The sequence below is a fragment of the Microplitis demolitor genome, chromosome 9, assembly GCF_026212275.2.
Source record: "Microplitis demolitor isolate Queensland-Clemson2020A chromosome 9, iyMicDemo2.1a, whole genome shotgun sequence".
NCBI lineage: Eukaryota > Metazoa > Arthropoda > Insecta > Hymenoptera > Braconidae > Microplitis > Microplitis demolitor.
In genome coordinates this window covers 19,483,314-19,502,195 of record NC_068553.1, presented here as the reverse complement: position 1 = coordinate 19,502,195, position 18,882 = coordinate 19,483,314, and the positions used below count along the sequence as shown (strand labels likewise).

At 26.7% G+C, this 18,882-nt stretch overlaps 1 protein-coding gene and 1 non-coding gene across 4 annotated transcripts in view; one reads left to right on the top strand and one right to left on the bottom strand.

Moving 5' to 3' along the window:
• LOC103575984 (uncharacterized) overlaps positions 1-18,882 on the bottom strand; it is a 120,420-nt gene that overhangs the window by 38,153 nt on the left and 63,385 nt on the right. For all 3 annotated transcript variants that reach the window (XR_008404211.1, XM_053741811.1, XM_053741810.1), the window contains exon 6: positions 3,644-3,833. Coding sequence is in view for 2 of the 3 variants with exons in the window: in XM_053741811.1 (XP_053597786.1) it covers positions 3,644-3,833 (190 nt within the window). In the remaining variant the exon portion in view is untranslated. The remainder of the gene's footprint in view (positions 1-3,643; positions 3,834-18,882) is intronic.
• On the top strand, positions 452-525 carry Trnav-aac (transfer RNA valine (anticodon AAC)). The gene has a single exon. It is a non-coding gene; the product is annotated as a tRNA-Val (tRNA).

Here is an 18,882-nt window from a genome sequence, read left to right as displayed (position 1 = left end):
GAGTGGAGTGGAGTGGAGTGGAGGGTGGGTGGGTCCGGTAATAAACTTCAGGACCTCAACTATATATAGACGAGTTTCGAAAGGACGTGCTGTAAAGCGTGAAATTCAAAGGGAATGTGAGATCCCGCGGCATGAATCCTTTAAAGCTCTCACTCGAGTGTACTCGAGAAAGAGCAGAAAGACTAAGCTAAGCTTTGTACTTTATGTATATATCTTATACATACATATACACATATATCTATATAAATGTATATACCTATCATTCTAATATCCATTCAAGTAAAAAGTAAATTACTGCTCGGTCATTACATTGGCAAGTAAATTATTTATGGAAATTTAATCTAAGAGAGGTTGACAAGACTTTCATTTTTTTTTTTATGTATATACATATTTATGTTATAAAATTTACACACAGTCTAAATTTTTACCAAAACAACAGTTTGACACATTCGTTTCTGTGGTGTAGTTGGTTATCACATCTGCCTAACACGCAGAAGGTCCTCAGTTCGAACCTGAGCAGAAACAATATTTTTTCCACTTTTTTTTTTTTTTTTTTTTTATTCATTATTAAATTTTTTAGAATAATTATAAATAATTTATATTTACCATATAATAAATTAATAATATACTAAAAATTAATACTTTTAATTGAGAATAATTTTTTTTTTTTTTTTTTTTTTTTTTTTTCATTAAATACAATAAGAATTTTTTGAAAAGTTATCGAATGAATGGATAATGAAAGAGGATTATCAATCAAACGCGTTTGTTCTAATAGATCCAAGAGTCAATGGAATTTAATCGTGCTGAATACGCAAGTCAAGAATATAACGAATACTGCCCACAACCTATATACTCGAAATAGTTGGTATATGTGGTGGATTGTATAGGTCGTGTGTAAATCCGTCGGTCACCATTACTAAGCATTGTGTCTGCGGTTCGAAGCGATTTGTACCCTTTCCGACCATACGTTAGGGAAATTTATTAAAGTTGCTACTGGATGTTGATATTTAAACTTTATTTTTAATTTTAAACTTTATTTGCGATAAATTTTTGTATATGCTGATTATATCTTTTATAATCCATATATGATGCATGCAATTAAAATAAACAAAAAAAAAGTGTTTATTCTGTTATATTTTTTTAATGATCCACAGTTTCATGAACTTTACTCAGCAAAGATAACAACAACAACAACAACAACAACAATAATAATAATAATAACAACAACACAACAGAGAGTTTACTAAGCATACACATAAGTAACAGTTAAGATATCATCAAAAAATGTCCGACATTTGAAAGTGTTGAACACATTAATTAAATGACTCGACAATTTTATTTTTATTTAAACTTTTTTTTTTATGCTTTCAAATGTCTAGACGTCTGTTAAGTTAATTCCTGCGATTAATTTTTTTCTATCAAGTTTTTATAAACCTTAATAGTATAAATGTGAATTATTTATTGCTTTGGAGATGTTTATATAATTGTAATAAAAAAAAAAAAAAAAAATTGTTATAATTTTATTAAAAACGAATTTAAGTATAATAAAAAAAATATACTTATATCTGGTTACAAAAGTGATAAAAGATAAAAAAAAAAAAATTCATGAGTTTATCGGTCTGTGATAGTGAATTATTTAGAGATAGGCGAGATGGGAGAAAATCACGTAAAAGATCGTTAAACATTCCAAGACAGCCAGTGGATAGATGAACTACAAGTCAAGGGGAATAATATTACATGCATCTATATGTATGTGTGTGTATGTGTGTGTACGGTTTCTCTGACTCTTTTGCTGAGCCTTTTCCATGGCAGTCAGCGCGTATCCTCAACGTACCCTTAACACACTCAACCACCCTTTCTGATACTAATACTAATACTATCCTAATGACTAGGGTCGTATAAGACCGGACATTTCAATAAACTTTGGCAAATACCAAACGAACCACTGTGACCACTACCTTTAACTTAACGTGTTCAGCACTTTTACGCATATTTAAGTCCCTTAATTTAACCCATAGATTGAAACAGCAAACAATCACAGTAGTTAGATAAAACTACTATATAATTAAGAAATAATAGTTTTTTTTTTTTTTTTTTTTTTTTTTTTTTCAATCACGTGAAGAAACGAAAATTTATAGTAATTTGATTTTTGTATTGTATAGAGTATACTCATGAGAAATTTTTAAAGAATAAAAATATAATAAAAGATATATAAAATGAAAGTATATCAGAAGTAAAAGAAAGAAAAAGAAAAATTAAATAAGGAGAAGAAGAGGAGAAAATAAAAATAATGATGAAAACTCGATATCCGTGAATTCACGATGAAATGGTCTAGTAATATTGGAACATATCACGATGATCGGACCAAGTAAATTTAACCGGAAATTCAACTCTCGGTTCGAAGGTTCTCAACGTTTCTCTATACACGTTGAGTTTCCTCTATTAATTCAAAAGTTTCCTGTTCAACTTTCATCAATATCCGAACCACTAATTGCCAAATAATATTATTATTAATTAATTAACGACTCATAATTATTAAACCTATTTTTAAAAATTCGAAAAATTTTTTTTCTCAACTACATTAACATTTTTTATCAGATTCAAAATATAAAAATTATTATTATCATCACTTGAATTAAATTTTATTTAATTTAAGGTAAAGATAAAAAATTAGATCATTAAAAAAAAAAAGAAATAAAAGTTATAAAATTGGTGAGAACCACTTACAATTTCTAGTTACTATTTTATCAATTTATCTGCCTAACTATATATATATATATATCAACTCAATAGACTATAAGATATATATAAAAATGAAGGAAAAAAACCAATACACCGCCTATGAACCTCTCTACACATATATATAAAAATCTGAGTGTGAGTATTCTCGGTTCTCTAATATTAGTTATATATATATATATATATATATTTTTTTTTTCTTTCTGTTTTTTTAGCTCGAAGAAGCTATTTTACCATCCTACCTATCGAGGTTGCGGATCCTGATGTGGATTTTTCCCTCATTCTTTCTACTTGTCCAGACTCACTCTAAATCTATCGGCGGCCTATGGTTCGTTTATTGTATCTAAATGAAACAAAATCCAAGTGAGTGGACGAATCGATACAATCTTTCGTTTCAAGTAGGATATTTTGCCCACACAATTCTTTTTACTCTTGTATTCTATATTATCAAAGAATACAATTGTAAACTTAACTTTCGAAATATTTAGATTTACTAACGATAGTAATTTGTTCGTAAAAAATTTTACGTAAAAATAAAAATTTATTTATTTGATTAATTTAATAATAAATTTTCAGTGGATGTAGATGCCCAACGTTACTCACATACCTGATGATGATGATAATAGAGCCGTAAAAAATAGTTAAAACTATAGTAATTATTGCGTTAAAGTAAATGGAATGGCTAATGGGAAATTTCGTGAGATTATACACATTTCCACATGTTGCTGCCACTGTAAACTATTGTGACAAGTCTACCACTTTTGTTTTAATGTTTACTGCTATTGTACCTACATTTTATAGCATACCATACCTCTGATAAAATTTATATATATATATACATATATTGTGTTACATTGCTAATGATTTTAAAATTTAAGTACATGTCTAATAATATTAAAATTACCTTGCCGACACCAGTAAGTTCTTTAACACCAATACGTCGTAAAAATGCTGGTGGTGCTGGTGGTGGTGATTTATTGAGTATTGCTGCATAACCATTTGGAAAAATAGGATGATCATCATATGTTATGTTTTCATCTCCTGAGCGTCGTCGTCTGTGTGGACTCGACGATAAATTCCACTTTTGTGCCGCTCTACAACATAATAAAAAATAATTAAATTTTAAAATCTCCATACAATAAATAAAAATAATGTTTAATTTAAAAAAAAAAAAAAATAAGTTTAAAGTTGAACGAAGCGAATTACTCGAGGATAACGTTACGCAAATTAACTTTGTAAGATAGTACGTGACTTAAAAGTGAGACTAGGTGACATACTCAGTGTCGGTAATCAGCGCAGGTAATGTGCCGGAACTCGGCGTCTTCTTCTATATACTGGATTCTAGACACACTAGACAACTAGACACACTGAGAAAAGAGATAGAATAAAGTAGAAAGGGTTAGAAAGGGGGGGGGGGTAGAAAGGTACTTAAAACCCTCGGAACATCTACACTCGGGTTTTCTCGTTCTATATATTTCTCGTTTAGCTTTAAAGGGGTGTAGTACGAGACATTAGAGAGCATCAACAGACAAATAGACGAACAGAGGAACAGAGAAACAGAGAAACAGAGGAACAGAGGAACAGAGGAACAGACAAAAAGAGAAAACTATATAGAGACTAGCCCTAACTCAACACTCATCCTCTATCTTCATACCCCCATACATCCCAACACCCCACGGGTCTCGTTAACCCATGCGCTGTGAAATTGGAAATACCAAAGCGCGACTCTGTCGCGTTGTGGTGAATAAGAGAACATACATTTTCACTGCTTTTATACTTAATATCTTTCGTCATAAAAAAAAAAATATATATAATAATAATAATAGTATATGAAAATTTCAAAAATAAAATAAATAAACGATGAGTTATACACAAATTTAAAATATTTCTTATTACAAAGCACTGGTATCAAATAATAATAACGTAAATATACTTAAGAGATAAAAATATCATAATTTTTTAATCGCATAAAAGTTAAAAATGAAAAAAAAAAAAAAAAAAAAAAACATTACGTCAACTTACGAATGAAATTAATTCAACGACTGTATTTTTGATTGTAATAAAAAGCAAGTACTTCTTTCGAACTGATGATAAATAATATGAGACTGCATGACACTTCGTATAATACAACAATAAAAACATAAAGAAAAGTATAAATAAAATATATATTATAATTATTTATAAAATAATGTTGTTGTTTATCATTTTTATTGAATCTATTTTTAAAATTAATGTAATAGGAAGATTAGAAAATGCTAATTGTTTAGCAGATGGTATAAAAGTAAGTATATTTATATATATAGTAACATAAATAAAAAATAATATTATTAATGATTGTAGTGTCATCGCAATAACGATGAATGCTGTTCAAAAAATTGTTCAGTTTTAAATGGAGAAAGTAATTTTATTTGCTTGCCTAAAATAAACGATTTAATAAAAACTGTTGTAACATGTTGTAGCCTGGATAAAAGACCAGTAAGTTATATATTTTTTATACAATTCATTTACTTATTATTATTATTATTATTATTATTATTGAATTAAATAATTATTAACAGTGTTTTAGTGACAGAGATTGTTGTTCTAATCGTTGTTTATCTATGTCATTAATGACGTCCTCCGGATCATTTTGTGTAGAGCCATTAAATTCAATCGAGTCTACTACTATTGTAACTATTAATTGTACTCCAACTTATAAAACTGTAAGTTTTTTTTTTTTTTTATTATTTGTTACATTATATAAATATGATTAGAATTAAGGTTTTTATTTAAAAAACTACAGTGTAAAGAAAATAATGATTGTTGTTCAAAAAACTGTAAAATTTCATCTATAACATCTCAATGGATTTGTTTGGCAAGAAACTTAAATAATTTTAACCGTGAACTTTGTCGAACAACTGGAAAATATGTACGTAATATAAAAACAATAAAACATATTAATGTTTAAAAAACTACCATTGTTAATTATATAATAATAATTATAATCAAATTTATTCAGACATAATTTTAAAATATGTTCTCATATACCCATATGTAATTATTTTTTTACAGTGCATTGGAAATGATGATTGCTGTTCTAAATCGTGTTTATCTTTGCGTCTTCATCTTTCAAAATTATCATATTGTGCTGAATTAAATGATTAATTTAATAATTTATATATGATAATAATAATGGATTTAAAATATTAAATATTAACTGAAGTGAACCTGAACCTGAACCTGAACCTGAACATTGTACGAAATACTGGAGACAGTATCGATGATATATACCTAATAAAATAAGAATCTATAGCTATTGTAGTTTGTATTTTATGTATTATATAGATAAAACTGATGTGTGAGCAGTGAGAATAAAATCGAAGAAAAAGACGCATGAGACGCATGAGACGCATGAGTCGCAGGTGTGTATCTCCGATACGCAATCAAGAGACACAGATGTGGTATACAGCATTTTCTTGGCTCAAAGACCCTTTACTGTTCCTTTAAATATTGTGCACTCAATAGCCTGTCTGACGTTAACGTAACCTCATTCAATACTATAAATACTATCAGATATATATATTTTTTTCTCAAATACACTTACAATAAATAAAATTAAATAGTAAAAGGCAAGTATCGTATATCTATCACTAACTAAAGAAACATCAATAATAAACACATACTACTTTTGAGACTTGTAGGTGGTTATTATATATTTTTTAGTCGAGATGATACACACGAATCCAGAATAAATGTTTAAGTAAATGCGATTATAGATGTAAGAAAGGTGTAAAAATAGGTATAACATTTTGGTATTGTAAGCAGTATATAGCTGTGAAAATAATAAAATCCAAGGAGAAGACACATGAGACTCAGGTGTGTGTCGGGGATACGCAATCTACGCGTCAATCAACAGACACAGATGTCTTGTATAAGCTATTTTCTTACAATTAGAGCCCTTTTTATAATAATATATATATTTTATAAATTTATTATTTTTTTTTTTTTATTTTTTTTTTTCTGGCTTTTATTGATTTAAATATTAATCTTTATTTCCGGTATTCTGGTCTGCTGACCTGCGACGGGAACACACGTGCCACACATAAATCGGGCTGACGATGTAACAAGCTCGCCATATTGGTTGTTTAAAATCCAAGTGCCGCAAGTATACACTACCAGTAAACATTTTGCCAATGAATTTTCTACTATAAAACGTGACAGATAGTGTGAACGTACATTACGTAGGCGTGCAGGGCAATACAGACTCTAGACTCCATCAAGAAATTCGACAAGTCTGAATATACAATATTTTTATTATTGTTCAATATTGTATATAATATAAAAAGATATGAAGAAAATAAAATAATAAAATAAAAATCAGAAGAAGCATGGTTGTGGAAAAACGAAAAAACGGCCCTGAGTCTCAGCTGTTAGTTGCTACAAACTCTGATTGAATTGCTTGGCTACTTCCTTCTCTGCTATTGAATCCTCTATATACGACCTTTACACACGTTTTTTCCTTTTTACACCTTTTTTTATTTTTCTTTTTCTTTATTTCTCATTTGACTTATTTTATTTTTATGTTACATTTTTAAAAATAAAACCGCTACTCTTAAATTCTCAATGTTTTTATTTCAATCAAATGCATGAAAAATTTAATTTTATCAAATTTATTTAATTTAAAAAAAAAAAAAAAATTTAATTTGAGTAGAAATTTATTTATTTTTTATTTTAGTAAACTCAAAAAAGTGTAATAAAGTTGACGATAACGATTTCAAGTATTTTATCGGGAGTTTAGTGATGAGAGTGTCACATCACAAACCTCTCAATTTGTATGACCCTATGACCATTAACTCGTTCGTTATATTCCAAACGTAGTTCAACTTTTTTTATACCTATAAAATTGAGTGTGCGACACAGCAACTGCACAAATGGGTTTTTGATTACTATTAACCAAAAAAAAAAATAAGAGAAAAAAAAAGCCGCACTGATTTGTCTATTTTGTCACGTCGTTGACGACAAGAATATATACGAGATGTATATCAACATATATAATAACTCGATATGTCAAATAATATCCATATAAATCCATCAATAATAATGACAAATAATGATAAAAATATAAAATTTTTTTCAGTCTCTATATTTAATTAAATAAAATTGAATCATTCAAAGTATTGATTATTAAATTATAGTAAAAAAAAAAAGTTAGTATATTTTAAACAACAGCTTATTGTTGAGAGTGATATAAATGTAAAAAAAAAAAAAAAAAAAATTTATAATAAATATTTAGAATCATCTATGATGTAGATCTTTGTTATGACGTGTGTAATAAAGAGAAATGAAATATCAGTGTCATGGGAAAAATATATTTTGACAGTTTTGAGAAAACTTATAACAGACTATATTTGTTGTCGGGATAACTTTGTTTTTAAACTCAATGTCGTACTTAAAATATTATTTTTAACATTTATTTTTACTTTCATATCTCTTTGTATCGTATTATATGTGCACATGTGTGCAGCTTAATATAGATAAGAGGGTTGTTTCAGAATACCGTGGCTTATTTTCTAGTTAGAGTTATGTTGGACAAGAAATTCTTGAGGGTAGATAGACAAAGCTAGTAAATTTAAGTTTTTACATTTTTTAAATTTATTAATTTTTTAACATCATTTTTACTTTATTAGTCAGGATAGTTTGACATATAAATATTGAGCTGTCGTAAAATTTGACTGTGAGATAGACTTAAAGAATAAAATGTGTATACATGTATAAAAGTGATCTTTGTCAAGATTTTCCAGTTGGTTGTGTTACGTCAATAGGAGATGGCTCGTAAAATAAAAAAAAAAAAAAAAAAACATTATTTTTTATTCTTTACCCAGTGGTGTAGTGTGAAAATCAAATGGGGCTTAAATTTTTACTGTTTAAAAAAGCCAATGTATACATAAAAGAATTCAATCTTTGTAAATATATATATAAATTTGAAAATTGATTTATCGTTAAATTTAAATAGCCATAAAACAATAATAAATTTCTATAATGAAAATTTAATATTTTTTTGTGTGCAAAGTTTGGGGTGTAATAAATTTTTTTATGATAATTTTATTTTAATGGAAATAATTAATCATGTTTTAAAGAGAAAAATTTATATGTATTATTTTTGATTATTAATGTTTCTTGAATTTAAAACACTCACATTTACTACTACTTTAGTTTTGGTTAAAAAAATAATACGGAAGTGACCTTTAACTCAATAAATTTAAATTATATTAAATTTTTTAACAATTATTGAATGTTAACTTATTTCAATATACGATAAATATGAAAAGTACTTGAAAGACAATGTCTGCGCTCTATTGATTTTAACTGTTTGAAATTGGTCCTGCTAATTAAAGTTAAATTTATTATTTATTTTAACAAAAGAATTTTTTTCATTTTAATTATAGCTCTCTTTATTAAAATATTTTTTTTAAGACCCAGTTAAAATAAAAATTAAAACAAAGATTAAATATAAACTAGGTCTCGTAAAAAAAAAAAAAAAAAAAAAAAGTAATAAAATCTATTGAACATAAATGGAGAAAAAAAAGTTTACTGGAGTTTATTATTAAAACATAAAGTAGAAGAATAAAGAATAAAAAAAATGAAAAAAAAAAAAAGACATTATATATTCATTATGTGATAATAAAAACTTGAAAATGAAGGTCGTATATAAAAAAAATCATAGTTTAAAAGCAGTAATACATGATGATGATAATATTAGGTCGTAGTGGTATTACAAACGTAACTCAACTTGAATACGGTAAAACTTTACTCTACTCCCTCTACTTCCTTTATCTCTGCGTAATAAACTCGGCATGTGGCACTAACACTCCACTATCACACTGACTTTGTTTTATTTTATTTAACGTCACTCTTATCCTAAAAAAATAAAGGGTTAAAAATATAAAAAATAAATTAACGAATTAGTTTTATGAACTCACTGGCCGTAACGGACTCATATTATTACCATAAAAGAAATTAAAGTTTTAAAAATATACACATTATAAGTGTAATATGGTTTGCAGCAACCAGTCGTTAAATTATTATTTTAAATATTCATTTTGACTTTTAAACTTTACTCATAATTTTTTCTTTCATGAAAATGCATACAAATAAAAATAAAAATAATTAAAAAGTCTTAATTACCACTGTGCACTTAAAAATTTTTAAATAAACAACTAATTTATTTTATAAATAAATTTAATTTAATTTAATGTTTGTTTGTTTTTTTTTTTTTTTTTGCTAGGCATTAAAAACGTCTTAATTTGTAAACCTCAAAGTCTAGACAGACAAGAGAATTACAAAGGAGTAAACTAGAGAGAAAGTAAAAGCAAGATATACAATGATGATGATAGAGAATAGTGATATAGACATTGTCGTGGTCAGCCACAGCAAGCTCCTGAGAAATCGAGGGCAAATAGACACCGGCAGGTGCTCCGTTTGCCAGCTAACAAACCCAATTCTCAACTCAAGACTTTGTTACACAAAACAATATCTATTAAATAGTTTTAAAATATTTATGAATACATGTAAATAAATATATAAATAATAAACAAGTACATGAAACAAATGTTAAATTAGATTTTCAAAAGTTATATTATCGATGTCGTTGACGTTACTTTAGAGACACGCAAAGTCTGCGTGCCAACAGTGGTAATATACAAACTATGCAACTTGAAAACTTTAAACATTTAACATTTAACATAAAACATTACCAGACGACAGACACTTAGTGATTTTAGGTTATGTTGACACCCTGAACCCTGAGTTTATAGTTGTAGATATATTTCATGTTTCATGTTTTATATAAGTAAAGTGAGACTAAAGAATCGATATCACATTATCCTTCAGCGCACATTTTTAAGATTTTTAAAAAATTTAACATTAAATGGAGAGCAACTCTTTTAGTGGTAAAAAATATAATACTTGTAAAATGTATAATAATACAGTATGAATATATAAGTATACAACACTAAACATTAAGTTGTCGTGTGTAAGAATCGATAAAGTTAATAGAGCTTAGCTAAGCAGAGCTAAACAGAGCTAAACAGAACTAAACAGAGGAAAGTAGCCGCAACCCTCTGAAGACTAGCCTTTTCATTCACCAACAGCCAACAGTTTCCTACTACAAAACCTACAACTCTCATTCTCCTCCTCAATGTCTATAGTATAAGTTTCCATTCTCACCACTGAATTTCATCAAGTTGCTTCGAGTATTTCCGCATAAACTTCCTTACAACACAAGAACCGACTATACGGTCAAGTACAAATCCTTTGTACAATTAAACTTTAACAAGTCTTTAAAACTTTAATTGTATATCATTATTATCTCGACAATATTTTTTAATTATTTCATTCTTTTATATTTTTATATTTATATACATGAACCCGAAAAGGCTTCAAAATAATAGCTACTCATAAATTTTTAAAAATTTATGTCTTAACAAACGGATGTATTTAATTTCCTTGTACATTAGGCTGTAAACATGGGACAAGATATTAAGCAATAAAATTAGTCAATGCCACTACATCAAAGGATATTTACGATCACAACGTTAACAGTCTACTATAAAAAAAAAAAAAAGCATTTGTAAATATAAAACAATTAAAATATTTTAAAAATATCTCGTGCGACACGCAGTATACAAAATACTGTCTGACGTCTGATGACATACCGTGACATACTACTGCAATTTATATATAGCCACGACTAGGAACGTAACCTTTGATTTTACGCTAAAAAATATTTCATTCTCTTTATTACTTCAAAATGAACATTAAAATAATTACCATAACAACCAAAAATTTAACACCATCCTCATTTTTAATTCCAATAATATCTCGTTAAATATTTTAAGAAATTTCCAAGCACGTCCAATAAATTAAACAATTTTAAATTAAATTAAAAATAATTTATAAAAAAAATGTAAATAAATATTTTTGAACGATAGCGTACTCCTGTCACCTTGAGGTCACATCAACAAAAGTTATAGGGTACACGCATCGCCACAGGCGTCCCTAGAGATATCCGCCGGGAAAAAAGGAAGTGCGTGCATGAACGCTTTCGTGAGTATTCGTATACTATATGCGATATATATCTCATAATATATATATATGTAGATGTGAAAATAAAATAATACTAGTACTCTGCGTGATCGCAAAGCAAGTCTGATCAAAATTGTGAAGCTACCCTTTTATGCTCAATATCATATTCACTCTCTGTACCTTATTCTACTTTATCGTCGTCGTCGTCGAAATTTTTGTTGTTGTTATTTTTTTTATGACTATACCTATATAATAAAAATATAATGGATGAACCGGATGCATTGCAATGTAATAAACAGACAGATGACAGATGATCCATTCTTTTATATCTCAGATTTAATTTTATTTTATTTACCTTTTTCTTTCTTTCTTTCTTTCTTTCTTTCTTTCTCATATTTTTAATAATAAAAAATATATAAAACAATTATAACAATTATTATTATTTGTTTGAAGATATATAAGATGATCCAGTGAATAAGTGAGTTGCCGCAAAACGGACTACCGTAAATAATCGAATATGACCGGGCGTTGTCGGTGAACCGCGAAACAATGGTATTGATTTTATTTCCATATCGTGGGTTTTACCATTCGCGAAATTTTCTACAGAAGAGAAAGTAAAGAAGAATTGTAGAGAGAAATGAGGGTGAAACTAAAAGGACAGGAAGAGACCGTTAGACAAGGCATCTCTTACTGATGCTTGTTTTCTTATTTTATCCTTTTCTTTTTCTCAAACTATATATATATATATATATATAGTTTAAGAAAAATAATAAAAAAATCTAAGGGTTTTCTATATATTATTGAGCGACGGATGTTGAACGATCGACGTGCTTCTCACGTATAAAACTGTGAGAAAGAGGTACAAAACTCAAGAACAAAACTATAGCCGCAAAAAAAGAAAACCTATGAAAGATTTTTTTTTCTTTTTCATTTAGTCTATTATCAATTTTAAATCCTGCTTGGTCGACAATTTTTATATTATAGAATGTAAAAAGAAAAAATAAATATTTATTTTATATCGCATATTTTTATTATAAATAAAATGACCAATGTCAGAAAAAATATTCAGTTACAAAATTTCGATTGTTCAATATTTTGTTTTTAAAATAAAATTCAATATAGTTTTTATAGCCAATGAATATACAACTGATAAAAAGTAAAAATGCGCAAGAATATGTATTATTTTCTAAAATTAAATCATAAAAAATAATTATAATTAAATAAATGAAAATATCAAATTTGTTCTTGATAAAACTAGTTTTATTAGATTTTTTCTTATTAAAGCATCTGTCTGGGGTACAGTTTGATAAATAACGCGACTATTGTCAGCACAAGGATTATCTTAATAGATAGTAAGTCGTAAATAAAAATAATAAAGTCGTAAAAAAAGTCAACATAAACGATATATATATATATTAAACGGGTTGTTACTGCTACTATCCTATATGAAATAAAAGTAGAAAAATTCAGTTATCAATTAAATGAAAAAACAAAAGTTTAATGACGGAAGATTGAAAAAGTTTAATTTACACCAGTGCAAAAATTTTTTATTACAAGTATTTTAATTTTTACGTTTTTATCATTAGATTAAAAATTTTTTTATACGTAACTATTTCAACATTATTATTATTATAACTAGTATATAATAATAATAATAATAATAATAATAATAATAATAATAATAATCATAGTGTACAAACAACTAAAAATGATTATACGTGGTAGCATTAGGTGGCTCACCTCAATTTCCCGAGACGTTTCAACGTTCACTGAATAAAATAATAAAATAAAAAAAAAGTATCCAAGAGCTCAAGGAGAGATAGCAAGGCTAGGATAGGATAGGGAATGAAGAGAAAAAAATAAATAAAAGTAAAACAATAAAAAGAAAAAAAATAACAAGAGTACAGAAGCCGGAAAACAAATTACGTCTCTCCGTCATTCTTCTTTAGCTTGTGCAATTTCCTCATGAGACCCGCTGACAAGGTTTCTCCTACACTATACCTCAAGCTATTCAACCGACTTTAAGATCCGCGAATACACTGACGGCACACTGTCTTTTCATCCTTGGAAGAATCATTCGTTAGTTAACGATGAGTACCCACCGAGAAAACTTACCAGAGGTAGAAAAAAAGAAAAAAAATTTATAAAAATTGATAAAAAGAAATAAAATTAAATGAACAAAATGACTAGACTCAATGAGAAAGTAACAAAGATTTAACCTCAGTATAGTCAAGACATTTTGTTTATAGATCTGTCGTTTGTTTGTTGTTATTATTATTATTCAATTAGTACCCACTCGACTATTTTTTTTTTTTTTTTTTGTTTTTTATATAAATTTATTCAATTGAATGTCATTAGTTAATTTACAGAGACTACATATCTAAAATATAATAATAAAAATGTTTTATTTAGATTTTAATTATTAAATCAAACAAAAAATAATTTTTAATATTTTTAAATTTATTTTGTCATTTGACCTTTTTTTCCCTGTACTATTGATGCAACGGTTCTTCACTTATATGACAAACATGCCTATATACACTAAAATATATATATCTATATAGATATATAGTACTTTACTAGACGGGGTGAAAACCTGAGAGGGTCGACGAGCATCGACGTCCGTGCAAACAGTACCAATCCAATGGGAAAACTCTTCAACTCATCCCGCCGACTGGGATAAGCAAATAACGATAAAAGTACAAAAGCCCACGGTCTCTACTCCCTCCCCTTTTTTTTCACTACACTTTTACTCGGCATTCACGCTCCAAAAATTTTATACTCGTTTATTTTAATATTTATTATATATAATATTACTATCATTTACTTTAATAATCACCAACACAATCTTGTTTTGAATCTCGAAGAAAAAAAAATAATAATCATAAAATTTTGATACAAATGAATGGAAATATAATAATAAAAGTAGCATTATTGCTTGAGGCACTTTATATCAATGCAGACACGTGATAAAAGTTTAAGTTCAGAAAAGTCACAGGTTACACGAAAAAAAAAAAGAAATAAAAAAAAAACTAATAATGCCAATAATACTAAAAGCCTGAAGGTAGATATTATTTACTTTTTATGTTACAATGAGCAATAATATAATTTTTATTAAGTGATAGAAATAGTATCCAAGGAAGTGAAAAAAAGCATTTTGATAATAAATAAAAAGATAATTGGTTGTTTTATGGTCTTTTCAAGGTTCTTAATAACAATACAATTCAAAATATGATAATAATAATAACAATACAAGTATGACTGTGAAATATGTAGACTATGTACTTTAAAGTCGTTTATCCAAGCATTATTATTTTATTTAATGCTTCGTATAATTCGGGTTGTATAATGACCTGGAGCTATTTTCTGTTATTTTAATTGGTTATTATGATGAATCTTATATTTTTGTAAAAACCACTGCTTCAAGCCATTTAAACTTTTTATTTTTAAAACTGATGTAAAAGGATATATATATTGGATATGAAATTCGAAGGTATAACCTGGGGTGTTCTGGGCACATATGTGCGTACGGAATATCCAGAACGTGCCTCGATTATTGCCAGGAATGACGACCGACACGAATTTAATTTTAACGCTCTAGCAAAAATGATTGGGAATGTACCCAGGGGATGTACGTCTGTGGAAATTAATTTACTGATCCTAAAAAAATTTTTTTATATATGTTGACGGTTTTTAGTAAAAAAATTTAAACGGAAACGTGACAAGAAAATTAAAAAGCTATTGGAATATTTTTTAATAATTCAATATTATAAATTCTCTATATTTTATATTTAATGTATGTCATATATTTATTTATAGCTGTTTCTATTGCCATAAGCTTATACCTATAAAATATGTATGTGATCAATCAAAAGCTATTTAATATCATGTAGGATTTAATTTATTGGAATATTAAATCAATAAATAATTTTTAATAAATTAAATATCTGCATACATAATTATATTTATTTATCATAAATTAATTTGGATATGAGGAATTATTTATTTGTGTTTAAATAAGATAATGTTGACAAATACCTTGGAGATTCTTTGCCTTCTTGTCCAGACGCCATTCTTAATTAACTAATAAATAAATAAACAACCAACCTATTAACAGTATTTATATTTATATATATATATATTTAAAAATAAAAACATAATTAACAATACAATCACTTGAAATTAATCCACATCCGCACAAATTCACAGCTATGAAATCACGTGAATTAATAAATTTATTACTCGTCAATTCACTGACATTCAAAATGCAGCGTTGTTTTCGTTTTTGTGGTCACGCACGTGGACACACGCGACTTACACACCAATTTTCACCGATTTATTGTCTTATTAATAATCATATTCAATATTTATATTATGGTTTATTAATATTTTATGTTAAAAATTAATTTTTTCCTATATTTCAATTATTAAAAATCCAGAAAAAAAAAAAAAAAAAAAATTAAATTTCAACTTCATAAATCAATAAATTTTTTTTAGTATAAATAATTTATTTACTTTATTAACAAAATAAATGTATAAAAATTTAATTAATTAATTATTATTTAAATTTTATAGTTATTGCACGATTTAAAAATTTTTTTTCTCTTAACTTAATTAATAAAAAAAATATATTTTTAAAAATTCACCTTCAAATTTTAAATAGTTTTTAGAAATAATAAAAATTTTTGATTAATAAATTATTATTTTTTTTGAATTGAATAAATATAGAATTATTATTATTACTTGGTATTTATTAAATAATTTTTATCGTAATTCATTAATAATTAGTATCACGCGTAAGTTGTGACATTAGTATAAAAAAAAAAGGTGCGAGTGTGACGGCACACGCCGCGCTACTGACGACGCCGGGCGTCGCGACACTAAGCGCGACTACCACGTTTACTGTGCTTGCGCAAGCGCCATTTATTTGCTTAGTTTTTTACCAAGACACTGATAATATACATAAAATAAATAATAATAATAACAAGTAGAAAAAAAAGTCCATAAAAAATACCAAGCCGAGAGTATCCTCGAATTCTTTCTTGGATTCCTCGTTGAATTCTCATCCTCAAGACGCAAGATAATTATTTTCATTTCCTGTTTATTTTTTATATTAATATTAAATGTTTTTTCATTTTTCCTCTGTAAGATTTATTACGAATATCGGAATTCGTAAAATATAAATTTTTTTCTCTATTAATCAATAATTATCCTTATCATAACTTAATATATAGATAATTTGTAAGCATAAAATAAAAAAATCATTTACCAGAGCATCGTCATTTTAAAAAATATATTCCACAAAAAAATGGAATTTTGACTCGCGCTTTATTAAATTAAAAAAGTTTTATATTTTATATTTTTTTTTTGTTATAACTTTTCCTAGCAAACATTGATACACTGGCCTAGTTGTAGTTTATTATTTTTTGTAGTATTCATTATCGATTGTTACACCAAGCGTAAGTGAAATAAATATTGATACACATATACTTTTTAAAGATTAAAATGAAAATCGTAGATGATTAAAATCTAGAGTTTGAAACGTATAATGAAAAAAAATAATTGCAAAAAAAATCTTGCGTAGACTTGATTCAACTAAACGTAAAAAGATTTCAAAAAATAATAAAGAGAATAGAAATTTCGACTTTCAATTTAAAATAATATACGATAATTATTCGAAAAAAGTATATGAATTTATTTTTGTAGCAATTATTTAGTAGTTAACCACATAAATACCAAAATAATAAGATAACCTGAGGTATTTTACAGTTTGTGGTTTTACTAAGTTTTATTGTAATGTCTATATACTACCATATTACTTGGGTATTTTATTTAACTGAAAATTTATTATAAAATAATAAAAATTCAACTGGGTTATATATAAAATAAATATTTAAATAGTATGTCGGTAGAGTGGGTGTTAAGTGATGGATTATTTTTGGTAGGAGGTAGGAGGTAGGAGGACACTTGACGAATTCAATACATATATGATTCACGCTGTAAATAAACCACGTGGCTCTAAGAAAATATCCTGAGTTGCTACAAATAAAATTAAAAAACAGTTTCCTTTTTAATGCAGTCTGTATTCCGGTCGATACATTTATTTATGATTAAATTAAAATTTTTCTTTGATAATGACAAAAAAAATTTTAATTACAAAGAAATATAAAAAATATTTTTTTTTTTTTAAAGTGTAATATTATTATTTTAGTTTATAGTCTCATTGACTTTCATTATTACAGCTTACAGCTACTTTGTAAACTCATTCAATTCACACCACAGCTGTAGAATATCGTGCTAATAGTGATATCAGAATAACGCATAATTTTATCCCTTATGTATAAAAAATAAAATTAATTTTGCATTCATAATTCTCCCACTGTCTTATCACCATTTAAATTTATTCATCACTGGCATTTTATTTTTTTAACAAAAAATAATAAGAAAATTTTTTATTTTTAAAAAACAAATAAAGTAAAACATAGAAATGTAATTAAATGTAAAAAAAAAAAAAAAAAAAAAAAAAAAATCAAGAAAACATGTCAGTTTAATTTTTAAACTGAGTAATAAAACAAAGAAAAAAAATAATGACAAACTTTGTACAATATCTGCTTTATTATTTATTTATTATTTTTATTTTTTTTGTCCAAGTGAATTAACGTATAACTTGAGAAAATACTTAGCCACTCCTCTTATCCAAAGAACTATCTTATCTTTCCAACAAAGTTTAATTCTACTAAACCAAGAAGAACTGGCAGTTCTAGTTTTAGTTGCTTCTGTAACTCTGGGGGGTGTCCTGTGGTAAACTATAACGACGAAAGACGAGAAATATATATATACAAAGAAACGAGTGTAAATGTAGCTAGCTAGGTAAAATATGCTGGACACTCCACCACGTTCTATTATATTGCATAACATATGTTAAAGTGAATTAGACTAGAATTGAGTTTACTAATGAACCTTCTCACAATTTAACATTAAAAGACATTTATATACATTCCTTTTACAAGCACGTTTCTTACATACATATTTAAGCATAATTAATAATAAAGCATAAAGCATAAAGAACATTTTATTTAA